At 27.1% G+C, this 16628-nt stretch overlaps 1 protein-coding gene across 1 annotated transcript in view; it reads right to left on the bottom strand.

Moving 5' to 3' along the window:
• Window positions 1-12684, bottom strand: part of LOC135922623 (AP-2 complex subunit mu) — a 30816-nt gene extending 18132 nt beyond the window's left edge. The window contains exons 1-6 of the mRNA XM_065457031.1: window positions 12552-12684; window positions 12245-12510; window positions 12112-12194; window positions 11935-12070; window positions 11618-11762; window positions 5589-5711 (exon numbers count right to left, since the gene is read on the bottom strand). Coding sequence (XP_065313103.1) covers window positions 5589-5711; window positions 11618-11762; window positions 11935-12070; window positions 12112-12194; window positions 12245-12510; window positions 12552-12628 — 830 coding nt within the window. The 5' untranslated portion in view covers window positions 12629-12684. The remainder of the gene's footprint in view (window positions 1-5588; window positions 5712-11617; window positions 11763-11934; window positions 12071-12111; window positions 12195-12244; window positions 12511-12551) is intronic.
• Window positions 12685-16628: the final 3944 nt, after the last annotated feature.

Genomic DNA, 16628 nt, shown 5'->3' with positions numbered 1-16628 from the left:
TAATTATACAACTAATGTATTACTTATCAAAAACATGACATTGACTTGATTAAAATCATGAGAATAGCGAAGATCATTTTATTAGACCTTATAGGGCTAATGTTGATGAAGAATTTCATATTTTATGTTATTGTTGAGTCAAAAGCAGACCTATAAGTGTTTAATATTTGTCTGCATCGACTTGCAGCAAGGCAAGCTTATCGTTAAAACATTAATATAGGATCAGTAGAAGGTTATTATAAAACAAATGTCCCCTCTCTTAGATACATTTATAACCCAAATAAATGAATGGTTTTTAATTCATCATGCAGCACTTACCAATCTGCAGATATTACTTTCACAAAAGCCTTCCCAACCTTTTTCAGATGGTGAAAAAAAATAATATTTGTTAGATTTTTATCATGAAGATGTTAAAGTATCTTATAATGCCTAATTAGCTGAATTACCATGATTAAAAAATTTTGTTTGATATAGTCCCAAAAAACTATGGATGCTTTGCATTATTTCAAACATTTTAGATTATATTCCCAATGTATTAAAAGGGTTTTTATATATATTAGCAACTCTTCCCATTAGTAAACTAATGAGAGAACATTCTCTTTTTTAAGAAGAATAACAGAGCCCTGCAGAGGTACCATTTGCAGGGTACGGCCCGGATTTTTTTTTTAAATTTTTACGGCCCGGCCCAGATTTTTTAAAAATAAATTATATTTATTTTTGATTTTTACAGCTAATAAAGATTTCAAATATAGGCTGTTTTAAAAAGCCTGGCCCGGATATTTTTTTAAAAAAATTTTCAGGCCGCCCGGGTGTTTTTTAAAAAATATTCGGGCCCGGCCTAGGTATATTTAAAAAAATTAAAATACGGTCCGGCCCGGGGGCCGGGCCTGCATGTCTCTGAAAAACATACCAAGAAGTACAACTTCTGAAAGTAGATTGAAAGGTTTGGATCTTTTGAATATTCATAGGCATTTGACGACAAGCAAGGGAGATAATTGAATAATTAGCTCAATCACGAAGATTGGATTTTACATTGTAAATATGTAACATACAAAATACAATTATTCCTAAAAAATTTTTGCATATTAATTTTTATTTCCAACATTTAAATTTTTTATACTTTATATTTATATATAAATTTTAAAGGCTCAAAAAATTCAAATTTCTATTTTGAGTCATTTAAGTGACTCATATAGTGGTTATATTCACTTTATATTTTATAATTCACATTTATTTCATAGTTTTCATATACCGTCAGTTATCCGTTTAATATTTTTTAATTCACATTTATTTTAGTTTTTTATATGCCGGTTTTATCACAATATTAATAGTTATTTTCAAAAAATTTGGCATAACCCTTGAGTTTGATAATGGAAAAAAATAATGCAAATGTTTGGATGGGACATAGCTCACCTCAATTCAAAACGGTTATCTCATTCAGACATCTATATTAAGATTCGATAGACGAATTAATCTTGTATTAATAATAAATATTAAAATTTAATATTAAATAAAAATAATATGAGAATTTTTGTAGTGTCGGAAATAAATAATATCCATATTTTTAGTTTAAAAATCTATTCAAAACATATAGGAATAAAAATTTAATTTAAATAAATGTGCGATTTTGCTCTCGTCGTCGTTACATTTCAAAAAATGTAACTAGTTAACTGGTACTTTAACAATAAATACTGACATAAAATCTGAATCATATATATATCCATTTAGAACATATTTGTCATTGTCTACTTTTATGAGCAGGGTTGTCAGGTCTCCCCCATCAGCGGGAGACTCCCGCAATTAATTAGTCGCAAAACTACCGAAATTGGAAACGCAATTTTAAATTTATACAGTTTTTTAAATTTTCGACATTTTAATTTATAAATAATAATTTTGAGAAACATCATTAGATTATTTCTTTATTTTATAAAATACATTTGTTTTATTAAAAGAGCAAATTATTTCATCAGTCAAGTAAGAAAATTTCAAAATCTTCCCTCTTCCTATTGGATGAATTTTTGAGAAATATTTTACATCCAATAACACAAAAAAAAGCCTTACATTTTATTGTTATTCAGGTTTAAAGCAAAAATTATAATGATAGAGCAAAAGACATCTAATAGTATGATCCTGATATTTTATCTGGCCCTTGCACTTGCTTCAATCTTTAATCAGGTTATCATTATTATTCATTGCTATTACCATTTAATTTATTAAAGCTCATTTTGAGCTAATTAACCAGTTATTTAGAACAATCCAATATTTCTGATGAAGAAACAATTAACGATAAAATCACATTTCTTAAATGCCAAGCAGTACAGGCAAAGCATCTACTTCCTACATCTACAAGTAGAGTTAGCAGGTAAACATTTTCAAATTGCACGAGATATTATGTCTAAATTTCTAAATTGCCCGAGAAATTTAAACTGAGGAACTTTTTTTTGCCTTCAGCAGGTTTAGGGACTATGGCTTATTTGACTCCCCCTTTTACTTTCAAAATTATAAAAAAAAATCAGTATCGTTTTATTATAATCGGTAATATTATTCTTAATTTTACAGTGGAAAAATGGATTCAATTTTTCATAATAACGAAAAATGCTCATGCTTGGAAATAATATGGAACATGTATATTTATTAGCTCATACGAATGCCTCAGCAGAGCTCATTTTTAGTCTGACAAGTACTACCTGGGGAGAAATAGGCTCTGACAACATTCGAGGCCGAACTTGTGATTAAACAAAATATAATATGTCCTGCAATCAATTTTATAAATTTCTTAATAAGGATGGAAAATTTTTTAATTTTAAAGTTTAAATCACAAATGAAATATAATTAATATTATTATAAATAAAAATTATTTATCTTAGAATCTTCTAAAAAAAATTATATTTTATTAAATTCAGAGTTATTAAAGGATCGAGATCATTCGATCCTAATTTTGACAATTTATTTATGATTTTCTCTTAAATTGAGGATAGTGATCATTTTGTTAAATATTCGATCTTTTTAAATTAATTTTTTAAAAAAGTACAAAAATAGAATAAATTTTTTTTAGATAAAATATTATTTTTTAAAAATTCAATCTCCATCATATTATATTAAATTTTGTAATAATTTGCTATTAAAATATTTTTCGATTAATTTATATAATTTAGATCTTATTGTGAAAAGAATACTAACCTCACCTCAAATTATGATAAGAATGAATATTATTAAATTTAAAATAATAAATTAAATTATATTTAGCCAATTGAAAAATAAACATTTATCTCATATTATTTTAGCGTAAGTATTTATATTCAATCAAAGTAAAATTTATTAATTTTTATAAATTATTTTTATATTACAATTTAGATTTAACAAATAAATTTAAATTATTTACCACCCCAAAATATGGCAGTAATTTTTTTTTTATCTCAACCACAATATGGGAGCTCTGCAAATAGTATAAAATAACTATTTATCAATATCTTCCCATGCCAGAAAATTAACCTCCCACACTAATCCTAAATACTTGTATAATTTAGATTTAACAAATAAATTTAAATTATATTTAGCCAATACATTTATCTCATATAACCACCTCTATGCTAGTATAAAAATTTTATCTCAACAACAATATTTGAACTTTGGAAATGACATACAATACCAATTTATCAATATCTACACTACATTTTTGATTACAATTTCATATATTTTAAGCTAAATTTAATAAAATGAATAAATAATCACTAAAATTTGTCATTTATTTTATATAAAAAAATGTATTTAAAAAAAATTCATATATAGTTCAAGATTTTATTATTCCCATCATTCTTGGCGGGTTATGAACTAGTAATTTTATAATATTCAACCTTTTTTCATTTTGAAATTGAAATTTATATTTGAAAAAAAGCATTATAATCTAGTTTCAAAATATTAAAATTCTAAAATGTCGACAATAGAGATTAATATTGAGGATAATTTCGATACAGTATGGAATTTTACCTAAATTGGTAAATTTTAATCTCGATAAAAAAAAAAATAACAGAGTAGAAATTTCGTTGTAAGATGTGCCAGAAGGTTTTATCATCAAACAAGAATTTAATATCAATGTGTAGCCCAATCCTTAACCTTAATAAAATTTGTATCAAAGCTGTATCAATAATAGTTTTTGAGCTAGATGAGTTTATGGTAAGTAACAATTGGCCATAAGATATTATTTTAGAATTATTTTATAAACTAAAAATACAATAAATAATTAATATCCCATTTTATCATGAGATTCATCTATTTGTTGATAATGTTTTATAAATTATCATCTTTATTATCTTGATGTTAAACATAGCTTAATTGTTCAACCTAGTTACAAGTTGAATTGGTTAGTGTTGCTAAACGGCCCGATTTGGGTCTATAAAATTAAGATTTTAGCCAAAATAATATTAGGTGAGAGTCGAGATGGCAAATAGGGATCCAAACTTTTCTGCCATCTATGAACAAAATCTCTAGTTGGCTAAAATCTAAATTGGACCGTTTAACAACACTAGAATTGACCTAAAATATTAATTTGACTGAATCCAAAAGGCAATTTAATAGGTTAATGGTAACATTAAATAATACTATACCAAATCAGGATACCTTAGTCAGATCAAAAACACCACCCATAAATAATTTTTTTTGAAATAAATAATACTATTGAAAATTCCCTAGACGCATTTTTTAAATCTAAAAATACTCAAATAAATATTTTTGATAATTTTTTTATTAAAAAATATGTATATTAAATTTAATATTACATTCTGAAGTTCTAGTAATGAACGATTATTTAATATGCAAAGCTTATAATTTCTGATAGTCGCTTTAGAATTGGAGATGACAGTATAGAAATGTTTTTTATTATTGAAATGCAATAAAAAAAATAAATAAATTATATATATTATATAAATTTATATTTAAAATTAGTCAAATTTTTATATCAAAATTTTTTATTTGTGGAAATAGATAGGTAAAAAATATTTTTAAAAAATTCTAAAGTAGCTAATAGCGGACTATTTTTTGTAAAATGGCGGTAGCGATAGTGGGCTACTTTTAAAAGTAGCTTTTAACAACACAGCCTTATATCAATCTGCCGCAAAATCTGTTGATAAAAGAAGGTTAATTACCAATTATGAAAACCTGCAGGATCCTACATGCAGATGCTTATTCAAATGATTGTATAGATAATACTGATACTTTCTTTGGGAAAATTTTTTTTCATTCAAATGATGATTCAATTATTTTGAAAACTGATATAAATAAAAAAAATATAACACCTTTTGGTAAGGCTAAATATGTTATTAAAGAAAGATGTGGATGCTCGAATGAGAATAATTTATATCTTTTTTTATTTAAAGGTTAATTTTAATTATAAATAAATATTGTTATTAGTCAATTTTGCATTGAACATAAATTTACTTCAAAAATTTATAAAATAAGAAAAGGATTGTGATCCTTTTTTTCTTTGCATTGATATTCTTGCTTACATGTTTTTTCCTAAATTATTTAAATTTTGAAAATCTGTTCCTTTAATAAAGCAACCTGATAAAATAAGATTGAATATTGATAAAAACCTCATAAGCTCAAATTCACCATCGGGAGGTATGAAGCTTATGCTGTGTTCCGTTTCAAATTTGGTGAGCTTGACGCATTGGTGAAATTGGCAATCGTCAATTGCAATGGCAGTTTTGTTTGAACTTCATTTTAAATTTAAAAATATGATGGGTTTAGTTATATAAAAGTTAGTATAAAAAATATGAATTGTGACCAAATATTTATCAAAAGAATTATAATTGTGAGGTGATTTATACAAGATTCTTATATGTAGTATGATTACATTATATTTGATTTAGCAAAAAGGAAAAAAATATGACATTTGATTTAACTAATAAATCGTGTATAATGGAATAACTTTTCAATGAAATTTTGGATTAAGAAAATTGTAAAATGTATTAAATTTTTCTATATTTATCATAAAAAATAATGGTTTTTTATATATGCATTGGATCTTCAACAGCATCAGATCATATCTTATACAATTACCCAGACAGGTCCAGTATTGAATCTTATAAAAAATATTTGTTAAAACTTTTTCTTATAAGTAGAATGCAAATAAAAATATGCTTAATATTAACATATCTTTAAGAAAATAAATATAATTAATCAACAGTTCACTATATTCATTTACTTATAGCTAATATATCAATGCTAAAAAAGATGGAAAAAAGTTACACATATGTCCAAGTGTGGTTTATGTAACCCTAAGCTCACAAAATAGCTATACCTCATGAACTACAACAAATCAAAATTAATTTTGCACATAAATACTTTACAATAGTAGGCTGGGTCCGTACCCGGCCCAAATGGACTTCAGGCGTGGGCCTACAGGTTGGACTATGGAATTTTTTTTAAATTTATTTAAATTTATCAAGTATGTTAAACGTTTTTTGTAAAATAACAATATATGATTTTATTTATATAAACTAGATGCCAAAAATGAATTTTTTATTTAAACAAATTCAGGCCAGGCCAGATCAGTAAATTTTTTTTAAAAAAATAAAAAATTCAAACCAGACTTGAAAAATTAGGCCTGATGAAGATCACTACCTAAAAATATTAAGCTATTAACATTTCCAGGCAAAAATATTTAGAGAATGTAGTTTATAGAGAATGTTTTATAGAGAATGTTTTATACAGAGAATAATTTTTATAGAGAATTAATTTATAGAGAATGATTTTATAGAGAATGATTTTATAGAGAATGATTTTATAGAGAATTAATTTATAGAGAATGATTTTATAGAGAATTAATTTATAGAGAATGATTTTATAGAGAATGCCGTTTATAGAGAATGGTTTTATAGAGAATGTCGATTATAGAGAATGATTTTAAAGAGAATTATTTTATAGAGAAGGTCCTTAATAGAGAATGACTTCAAAGAGTTAATGCTTTTATAGAGAATGTTGTTTATAGAGAATTATTTTGTAGAGAATTACATTGTAGAGAATTATTTTGTAGAGAATTATTTTCTAGATCTTGATTTTATAGAGAAATATTATATATGGGACAATTATAGAGTTCAAAAAATTTATGCGGGATTTGAAAAATATATCAAAATTAACATTTTAATAATACAATTCAGTTTATTTGTTTTATTTTTTCGATGACTTTCAACAATGATTTTTTTGTAAAATCTTTTTAGTTCATATCAAGGTTTAGCTTGATTATTAACTCAGCTAAACCAACCCTGAAACGATTTGTTAAATATGTATTAACCGTTATAAAAGAGAATCTAAACTGAACCAACCATTTTTAAAATTTTTATATATTGCATTTATGTCAGCTATCTAAATTAGCCTATAGAAGGGTTCTTAACTTTACCCTTATGGATATATGACGGACGAGAATCTTATTCTAATTTTAATTAAGAAAAGGTTTTAACCAGTTGTTTGGGTAAAAAATATGTCACATTCCCGTTCGTTCTGCGTTTCGGAACACGTTTCTAAATATAATTTTCTTTCTATTTTATTATACAAATTTTATTCATAAATCTTTTTAATATAGATAACTAAGAATTCATTAATCTCTAATGATACACATTTAGATGTATGCGATGGCTTTAATATATTGAGTGTCGAAAAGTGCCGATCTCTACTTGGGGTTCCACATATTTATAGAGAAACCAATATTTTTAATTAAATAGAAGCACCATAATTTTGTCCTACCTAAAAAACCAAAACCGTCAATTGAAAGTTTCTATATATAAGATATTATAGCGAATGTATTATAGCGAAAGCATTACCGCGAATGCATTATAGCGAAAATATTATAGCGAATGCATTATCGCGAATGTATTAGCTAGCGCGAATGCATTATCACAAATGTATTATCGCGAATTCATTATCTAAAATGAATTGCATCGTTGCGATATCGGGAATGGAGTTTGATGAAAACTATAATTTTATATTTATCGGCCTTTAGACAGATTTAGTTGAACCTGGAAATTAAGTTAAAGTCGGGCTTGGGTCTAAAAATATTTTTTTTTAAATTGGGTTAAGGCTTTTGATTTTTTTGACTTAAAAAATATAAAAAAGATTCTAAGCAATAAAATAGACTTCTCTAAAGATTAGGGAAAAGGAATTAAATTTTTATATTAATTTATTGTTTAAATATGCGATTAGTTATATTTTTCAATTTAATTTGGGACAGGACAGGCTCAGGCCTAAAATTTAAAATTATGGCTAGGCTCCTAAAAATAAAGATTTTGGATGGAGCTTTGGCCGAAATAAATAAGATTTGCAAGGCACTAAGAAAAAAAGTTTTATTTAATACATTGAGCCAAACAGATAATTAGACCTTGGATTTATATTATTCTTTGACAAATGCTTTAATTAGTGAGGGATTTAGTATGGACTTGATAAGCATTTTTTGATAATAAATTTGTATTAAGTTCTCTTAATGTTTAATCAAAAAGACAAGGTCAAAGCTTATCACAACAAGACATGAAACAATATTCAGCATCATTTTCTAATTGAATTTCTATCCATCTCAGTACTTAATTCGTGTAATCTCTGATGATGAAATTGCCACTATTGTGACTTAGGAATTGGGAAAAAAAATAGATTATTGTCCTTAATTGATTCTTGCTAAGTTCTTGCTTCCTGACGAGTCTTTTTCTAATTATGTGATCAAAGACAAAATTGTATAAAAATGGATATAGAAATATAAAAAATATAAGTAGAGCTAAAATTGAATGAATTGAACATGCCTCATATATTATTAAAAATAACTTAGCTATTTTTAACACAAATTACAGTATATTCCCATTTCAGTTCAGTTGCTATATTTTATTAATCTGATGAATGTCATAAATTTTGTTAATGTGGTGATAATAGTGATTGGACATTACTATCATCGCTGAAGATGAGAAAATTTAATGGAATAAAAAATTTACTTTGTGAGTTGTACTTCAAGGAGTAGATACAACCCTAAAAAATCAAAAGGTGGAAAATATCTCTTTTTTACATTTTCTATGCCTTCATATTTTTTTAAATGTGTATTCTTCAAGACTAAAAGAGGTTTAGAAAGATTTAAAATAAAAGTTTTAAAAGCAAGCATTGATGGATATTAAAATTAATTAAACTTATAATTAATTAAACAAGCTGAAGCGATCATTTATGATTCCTCTTTTTACAGTAGAAAGCAAGGCCCTATAAAAAATATATAAGAAAAGTAAGATATCTGTCTCAGGAAGCGTAGATAATGAAAATCCTTATGTTATGCTGGAAAATAAAAATATTGATTTAATCATGAAAATTTTTTTATTAAGAAACACCCACCCCCCCCCCTCCCAACAGAAAAGTTTGAATAAATAATTAGCCCTAATGATATGAAGTTAAATATTAATGATAATTATACTTGCTCATAACCAGATTTATAGACCGACTACCAATAATAAAAAGACGCTTAACCATTCAAACAATGTTAAACAGGACCTTTTACCACAGAAGAAGGGGTTATAACTCAAGATTGGCATTTAAATTAAAATGGGTAGTTTGTATTTGGTCCGTTGTTCTAATTTTAATGTGGTATAGGAAATGAGTGGAGTGGGGGAAGAAGGTGGTAGTATTATAATATATGATGAAAAATCTTTTGATAATTAGGTATTTAAAATATCTTCTAAGTGTAAAAGAGTTGGTAAAATATTGTGCAATCTGCTGCAAATATCAAGCTTCGATATTTTCTAAAGAAAGACATTACAATGCGATGGAAATCAGTGTATATCATGATACAAAACTTCTTATAATCATATGATGAAATTCAAGTTTGTCTGTGAACCAACCATATTTAAACAAATTGGTATCAATAAATATAATCCCCATATGTAAATAAAAAATTTCTTATAAATATTAAAAGTCTGATCTTCGGAATGTTTAACAAGTGCAAAAAACCTATAAAAACATTTTAAAATTTTGATTCATCTTTCTCTACACTGCTAAGGAGTTTAAGCTTGTAATAAGAAATTTTCATTTTACTAAAATCAATTTAGAGAAAAAAGTGTATTATTTTAAATTTTGTCGGTGTATAATTTTTAGGTAAGGGTTTGAACTATCATCTTGTAAATTCAGATACAATTATTTTCGGACCTTTGACGATTTTGACAGAAATGATCCAACCACCCCCTGGTCTTCCTTGCCTACCCTGTTATTAGACAGCTCTAGTGATCTTTTAACTAAACTTAATTTTGGTAAGGCTATAGTTTGATGGGTATTGTTTTTTTTTGTTATTATTTGCATTTAAAATCATTAATTGAGTGCGTTTTATTAAATTTAAAAATCTTTTTGTCAGAAATGCACCTGAATAAGTGTAGAATGCCCACCCTTAATGTTGCGCAATCGGTTAATTTTAGGCAATTCCAAAACGGTTAGCCAAGTTTTTAGGTTAAAAAATCGGCTAAGCCTAATTAAGCTTAGCATTAAAATAGGCGAAAACTAATTATTCAAAAATTAGGCATTGGCTAAGGAGCTCGGTTAATCGCCCGTCATATATCGTTACATAATAAATATATTAAATAATTTTAATAAAGGCTAGGCTTAGTGATGCGTAACGCTGACGAGCGATTAGCCTAGCTCTTAGTCCCTAAATTTTGTTTAATTAGTTTTAGGCGATTTTTCGGTTAAGCCAAATTAGGTTTAGCTGATTTTTAGGCTACTAACACTACTTATAAATTTCAGATTAATGTAAATTAAAATTTCTTCAGAGGTTCAATATAAGATCTTCTGAAATTTATAGGGTGGGTATTCTATACATATTATAATGCATTTTCAGCGAAATCAAATTTAAAATTTAATAAAACGCGCTCAATTTATGATTTAAAATGAAAAAATAAAACAAAATGAAAGAAATTTATTTTTAAATGACTGATGTTGCATAGCCCCCCCCCATGCTATGAAATGAAGGCTAACTAAGATATCTATTTATAATATTGTTATTGTGTTATTAAATTAATGGATTTAAATAAAATATAGTTAATAAAAATTTTAAATTCATAATTTTTATTTTAAAATTAAATCTAATATGGTAGTTATTGTATGTTTTTTCAGTAACTTCTTATATAAGTATTGATGTATTGCCTAATACCTGAAAGTCTTGGCATAGAGAAAAAAGTAGTAACCGTGCAATACCAATATCACTAGTATCTATGATTATGTAATGGAAGCATATTGAAATAAGGTGATGATAGTTGTGTAACAAAAGCATAAACATAATTTTGTAAAAATGTGATTGATAAGTTTAAAATAAAATCACTGTGTGATTATTATAAAAAATACTTTATTTTAAGATAAAAAACTAAAATATGTTTTAAGTTGATGTGAATTAATGCTAAAGATAATTGTGTTATTTGGGGATGAGGGTCTGAGATTCTCAAGAAAGGGAAAGCCTAGATAGTATTTTCGGAGGGAAAGGGATCTCAGATTCTTATGAAAATTTAGAAAAAACTAAGGTACTGCACATCCCTTTTTTTAGTTTAAAAAGTTTGCTAGTTCACTGATCACAGGAACTTATGTCTTAATAGTTCTTAAAAAATAGAATATCAAATACCTTTTAGAGATGTCATCAGTGCTGGACTTGCCACTTTTACTTTCCATAACAATTTTGTCATTGATACCAAATTTACATTCTGGCATGCCACTGAGATAACTTTTCATTATGACTTTGCCAGCAACATGAGCACTTAATACTTGACCTATGATTTGTTTTTAAAAAATTGGTTATACTATAATTAATTAAAATTTTCTGCATAAATTATACAATATATTTGTGAATTTAATAAATATACCATTTAAATTTCATGATATAAATAAAGAAGAAACAAGTAGTGTAAAAACTTTCTTACAATTTACAAAATTATAATATACCTTGTGCTGACATTAGTAAATTGACATATTCTAATACATCCAAAAATAATTCATTTCGTCTATATTTAATTCCTTCTCTACGCCATCCAATCTGGCCTGTGACTTGTGAGGTTATTTGAGCTTGCTCTTCTCTTGACTAATATAATTATATAATTAATATGTAAAACTCAATAAGACTTGTGATTTAATTCCTTGTTGAGTAATAAATGTTTTCAATATACCAACATCAGTGTTTTGAGGATAACCAAAATCTAATATTTCTTAATTATATATATATATAAAGAATCTGAACAAATATAACTTAGCTTACCATCTAATAATTCATAAATAAGTACAAAATTATTTTTAACATTTTCTTCCGTGATTTTTCCAAAATATTGATTCATTAAATATACAAGTTTATTCAAAAATTCAAACACCATAGCTGCATTAATATTTTGTTTAGTAACGGCTGTAATCCAAAGATTTGAGCGTCTTATATAAAAATATGTAGTTCTCGCTATGTTGGTTACAGGTGATCTTACTTGCTGCCTTGCATGAATTACATTTACTCGAAAGGCATCAACTGCATTTCTTCTAAAATTAAAAAGTTTAAGAAATAAATTATAAAATATTACGCTATGTTATCTCTATATATTCTTGAAATTAAGACTTCGCCTTTATGATTGTAAATAAATATAGCACCTAGCATCATAAATTAGAATTATTCATGAATACTAAGCATGTAACCTAAATATATTGATCCCTAAGGTATAATTGTTCTTTAATAATTTAATGACATTATTGATTTTACACTAACATTATTAACTTTCTTCAGTAAACTTTTTTTTTTAATTTTATATTATTATTATATATTATATCAGGGTCGTACGCAGCAAGCCAAAAAATGCAGATGCCGGATATATTTTTTAAAAATAATATTGTTTCAATTAATTTATATTTGTTAATATTTATTCTGTAATAAATTAATAAATGATTATTTATGTATATTGTATATTAAAAACAGAATCGAACATTCGAAAAAAAATAAATAAAAATTTGATATCAAAAATAAATTGAAATATAAATCAGTGGTCGTATTGTTTATAATTAGTAGTTGGTATTACTACAAATGGCGACGATAAATGGAGAAAATAATTCCTTAAATGGAGATAATAATTCCTTAAATGGAGAAAATAATTCCTTAAATGGAGATTCAAAAAAAAAAATAGCGGATTTATCTACGATTAAATTTGATAAATTCGAGTTGGATACTTCTATCCACAGATATTTTTCTCAATGGGAAGCCAGTTTTCGGTTAAAAAACGTAAGCCCATCTGAATGTCAATATAAAGATATATTTTTAACATTTTTTGGCAATAAGAATATTGAGTTGGTGGACCGTTTTTGTTATCCTGATTCGATCGAAACTTTATCTTTTAAGGAAATTAAGTCAATATGTTTTAAACTATTTAAACCGACGTCAACAGCTTTTGCTTCTAGATTTGATTTCGTTAGATTACGGAGAACAACTGAAACCATAACTGAATTTGCAGATAAAATTAGAACAATTGGCAAGCGTTGTCATTATCTTAATGATATTGACGAGCGTTTACGTGATCAGTTTATGGTTGGCATGGAAATACCGGGATTGGAAAGAGATCTTAGAGCTCTATATCCCGACGGTCTTGATAGAGATAATAATGTACTGACTTTTCAATTTATTCTTGATCTGGCATTAGCTTCTGAGCGAGCAGATAAAGAAATGGCAAATAAAAATATGCCAGTTGTTAATAAGATAAATGTTAATAACAAAAGAAATGATAATGATAATAATTATAAACATCCAATAAAAACGATGACTACAATTGATAAAGGCTATAATAAAGTCAAGTATAATAATACATTTGATAAAGAGAATAATAACTACAAATATAATAATGATAAAGATTATAATAAACTTAAATGTTATAAATGTGGTTTTATTCATAACCGAGAAGTGAGATGTCCAGCTACAAATGCGGCATGTAATAAATGTAAAAAAATTGGTCATTTTGCAGTTTGCTGTAAATCAAAGAATTTAAATTATATAAGAGTGTCATCAAGTGATTCTATTCATAATATTTGGAAGATTCAACAAAATCGAGAGAATCGAGCAAAACTATCTGCAGAGATAAATGGGTTAGATGTTGAATTTGATTTTGACACTGGTGCACAAGCGTCATTGATAGGAATTGATATATGGACAAGTATTGGGCGACCAAAAATTAGGCCAACCAGTCCATTGACTGCATATGGTGATCATCCGTTAGACGTCAAGGGCGAGACCCAAGTCAATGTTAGGATTGGATCACAGACAAGGACTCTACCAGTGGTAATAATGAATACAACTGGGGTGCCTCTTTTCGGATTACCATGGATTATAGCATTCACTTTAGAAATGCCTCGTCAGGTTATGATTAAACAAGTACGCAATTTGGTCAACAATATTGAAAAAGAAAAATGTTGCATAATACTAGATTCTAGAATTCGAGATTTGATTAATAAACATCAAGAAATTTTTGATGATAAGATGGGACATATACGTGATTTTGAAGTGCGAATACATTTAAAGGATACCGCTGTACCAAGATCGTTTCCAGCCCGTAGGGTACCATTTCCACTTCGCAAAGCAATTGAAATGGAATTAGACCGATTAGTAGCTGCAGGAATTATTGAAAAGATTGATTCGACTATAACCAGGGTACAGTGGTCAACGCCAACCGTAAATGTACGCAAGAGTAATGGCGATATTCGAATTTGTGCTGATTTCAAAGTTACACTCAATCCGTGTTTATTATATGACCATCATGTTATTCCTACCTTAGACGATTTATTAGAGAAAATCCAAGGTGGTGATAAATTTACCGTGATAGATCTGAAAGATGCGTATTTACAGATGGAAGTAGAATTGGAATCCCAGGAACTACTAACGATAGTGACTCATAAGGGCTATTTCCGTTACCGACGATTGCCATTTGGATTGGCAAGTGCACCAACTATATTTCAAAGATATATGGATGAGTTACTAAAAGATTGCCAAATGACTGGTGTCTATTTAGATGACGTAATTATTTCTGGTCGAAATGATGAGGAGCACTTAAATAATTTGCGAATAGTGTTAGACAGATTACATGCAGCAGGTCTTAAGGCGAAATTAACAAAAGTGAGATTTTTACAAAAATCGGTTTCATTTTTAGGGGTGATAATTGATAAATTCGGTATACATCCTAACCCGGAAAAGGTGAAGGCTATCCGAAATGCACCAAAACCTAAAAATATACAACAACTTAGATCTTTTCTAGGACTAGTTAATTATCATGAACGTTTTATTCGCAATCTACATTCTAAAGCGGCGCTACTACATAGATTAGCTGAACGTACAGTACGAACTTTGAAAGGTCGGTATTATGCAACGAGATATTCAATTAGCGATCCCGAAGAAGCTATGACACAGGTTTTAACAACCTACCGATTGGGAGAGCATAGTTCCACAGGGAGATCTCCTGCTAAAATTATGTTTGGGAGGCAATTGAAAACAAGTCTGGATTGGATCCGACCAAATGCTGAACACGAAATAGTAAGAGCTAATGATAAACAAAGCCTTCATCATGATTTACATTCAAAGGAAAGAGAATTTGAAATCTCACAACCTATATGGTAAAATAATGAAAATACCAATGGTTGGAGAGAGGGAGTAATTAAAGAAAGAATAGGACTTTATTCTTATATTGTTGAATCTTCCGGGAAAACATTACGGAAGCATGCAGATCAGTTAAGAAATTGTTTAGTTATCCCAAATCATGAAAGTTCTTTGGAAGTTACAGAAATGGTTGTGCCAGTGAATGAAGCAAATACAAACACAAATACAAATACCACATTACGTTGCTCATCAAGAAACCGTAAACCTACAAAGAGGTTTATTGAAGAAATCTAACTTTAAATTGTTTGAAGGAAATGTAATAAATTAATAAATGATTATTTATGTATATTGTATATTAAAAACAGAATCGAACATTCGAAAAATAATAAATAAAAATTTGATATCAAAAATAAATTGAAATATAAATCAGTGGTCGTATTGTTTATAATTAGTAGTTGATATTACTACATATTCCTATCTCATATTAAATATATATTTAATTACATTAATTATCACATTCCTCTACTAAGTTACTTTATCAATTAATTTCTATTTCATGTCTTCCGGCATAATATTTACTTTATTTTCAAATTTTTAATGTCATAATATTTATCTACCATTTTCAAATTTCTAATCAAATAATAATTATTTCTGAAACTTCTAGTCCAACAGGGAGAAAAATTTTGCAACCTTGTCGAGAGAGACTCTCCGTCATCTAGCAGTAACAGCTTTTATGAAGTTAGAAGAGCCGATTATTTGCTATTACTGAAATATCACAATGGCCTGAAAGAAATATTTCCTCAGAAGCAAGAAAATTATTAGATTCAATGTTTATTCTAAAAAAAATTTCTCATAAGAATGTATTATTTAATTATACAACTATTTATGTATTACTTTTCAAAAACATGACAATGACTTGATTAAGAAGATAAGAATAGCGGATAGCATTTTATTAGAACTCAAGGATATTAGGGCAAATGTTGATAAAGAATTTCATATTTTATATGTTCTTGCTGAGTCAAAAACAGAGCTA

The sequence above is a fragment of the Gordionus sp. m RMFG-2023 genome, chromosome 1 (assembly GCF_954871325.1).
Source record: "Gordionus sp. m RMFG-2023 chromosome 1, tfGorSpeb1-WG-v2, whole genome shotgun sequence".
In the NCBI taxonomy this organism is placed as follows: Eukaryota; Metazoa; Nematomorpha; class Gordioida; order Chordodea; family Parachordodidae; genus Gordionus; species Gordionus sp. m RMFG-2023.
The sequence above is the reverse complement of the archived record's forward strand: the minus strand, read 5'-3'. Positions and strand labels throughout refer to the sequence as shown.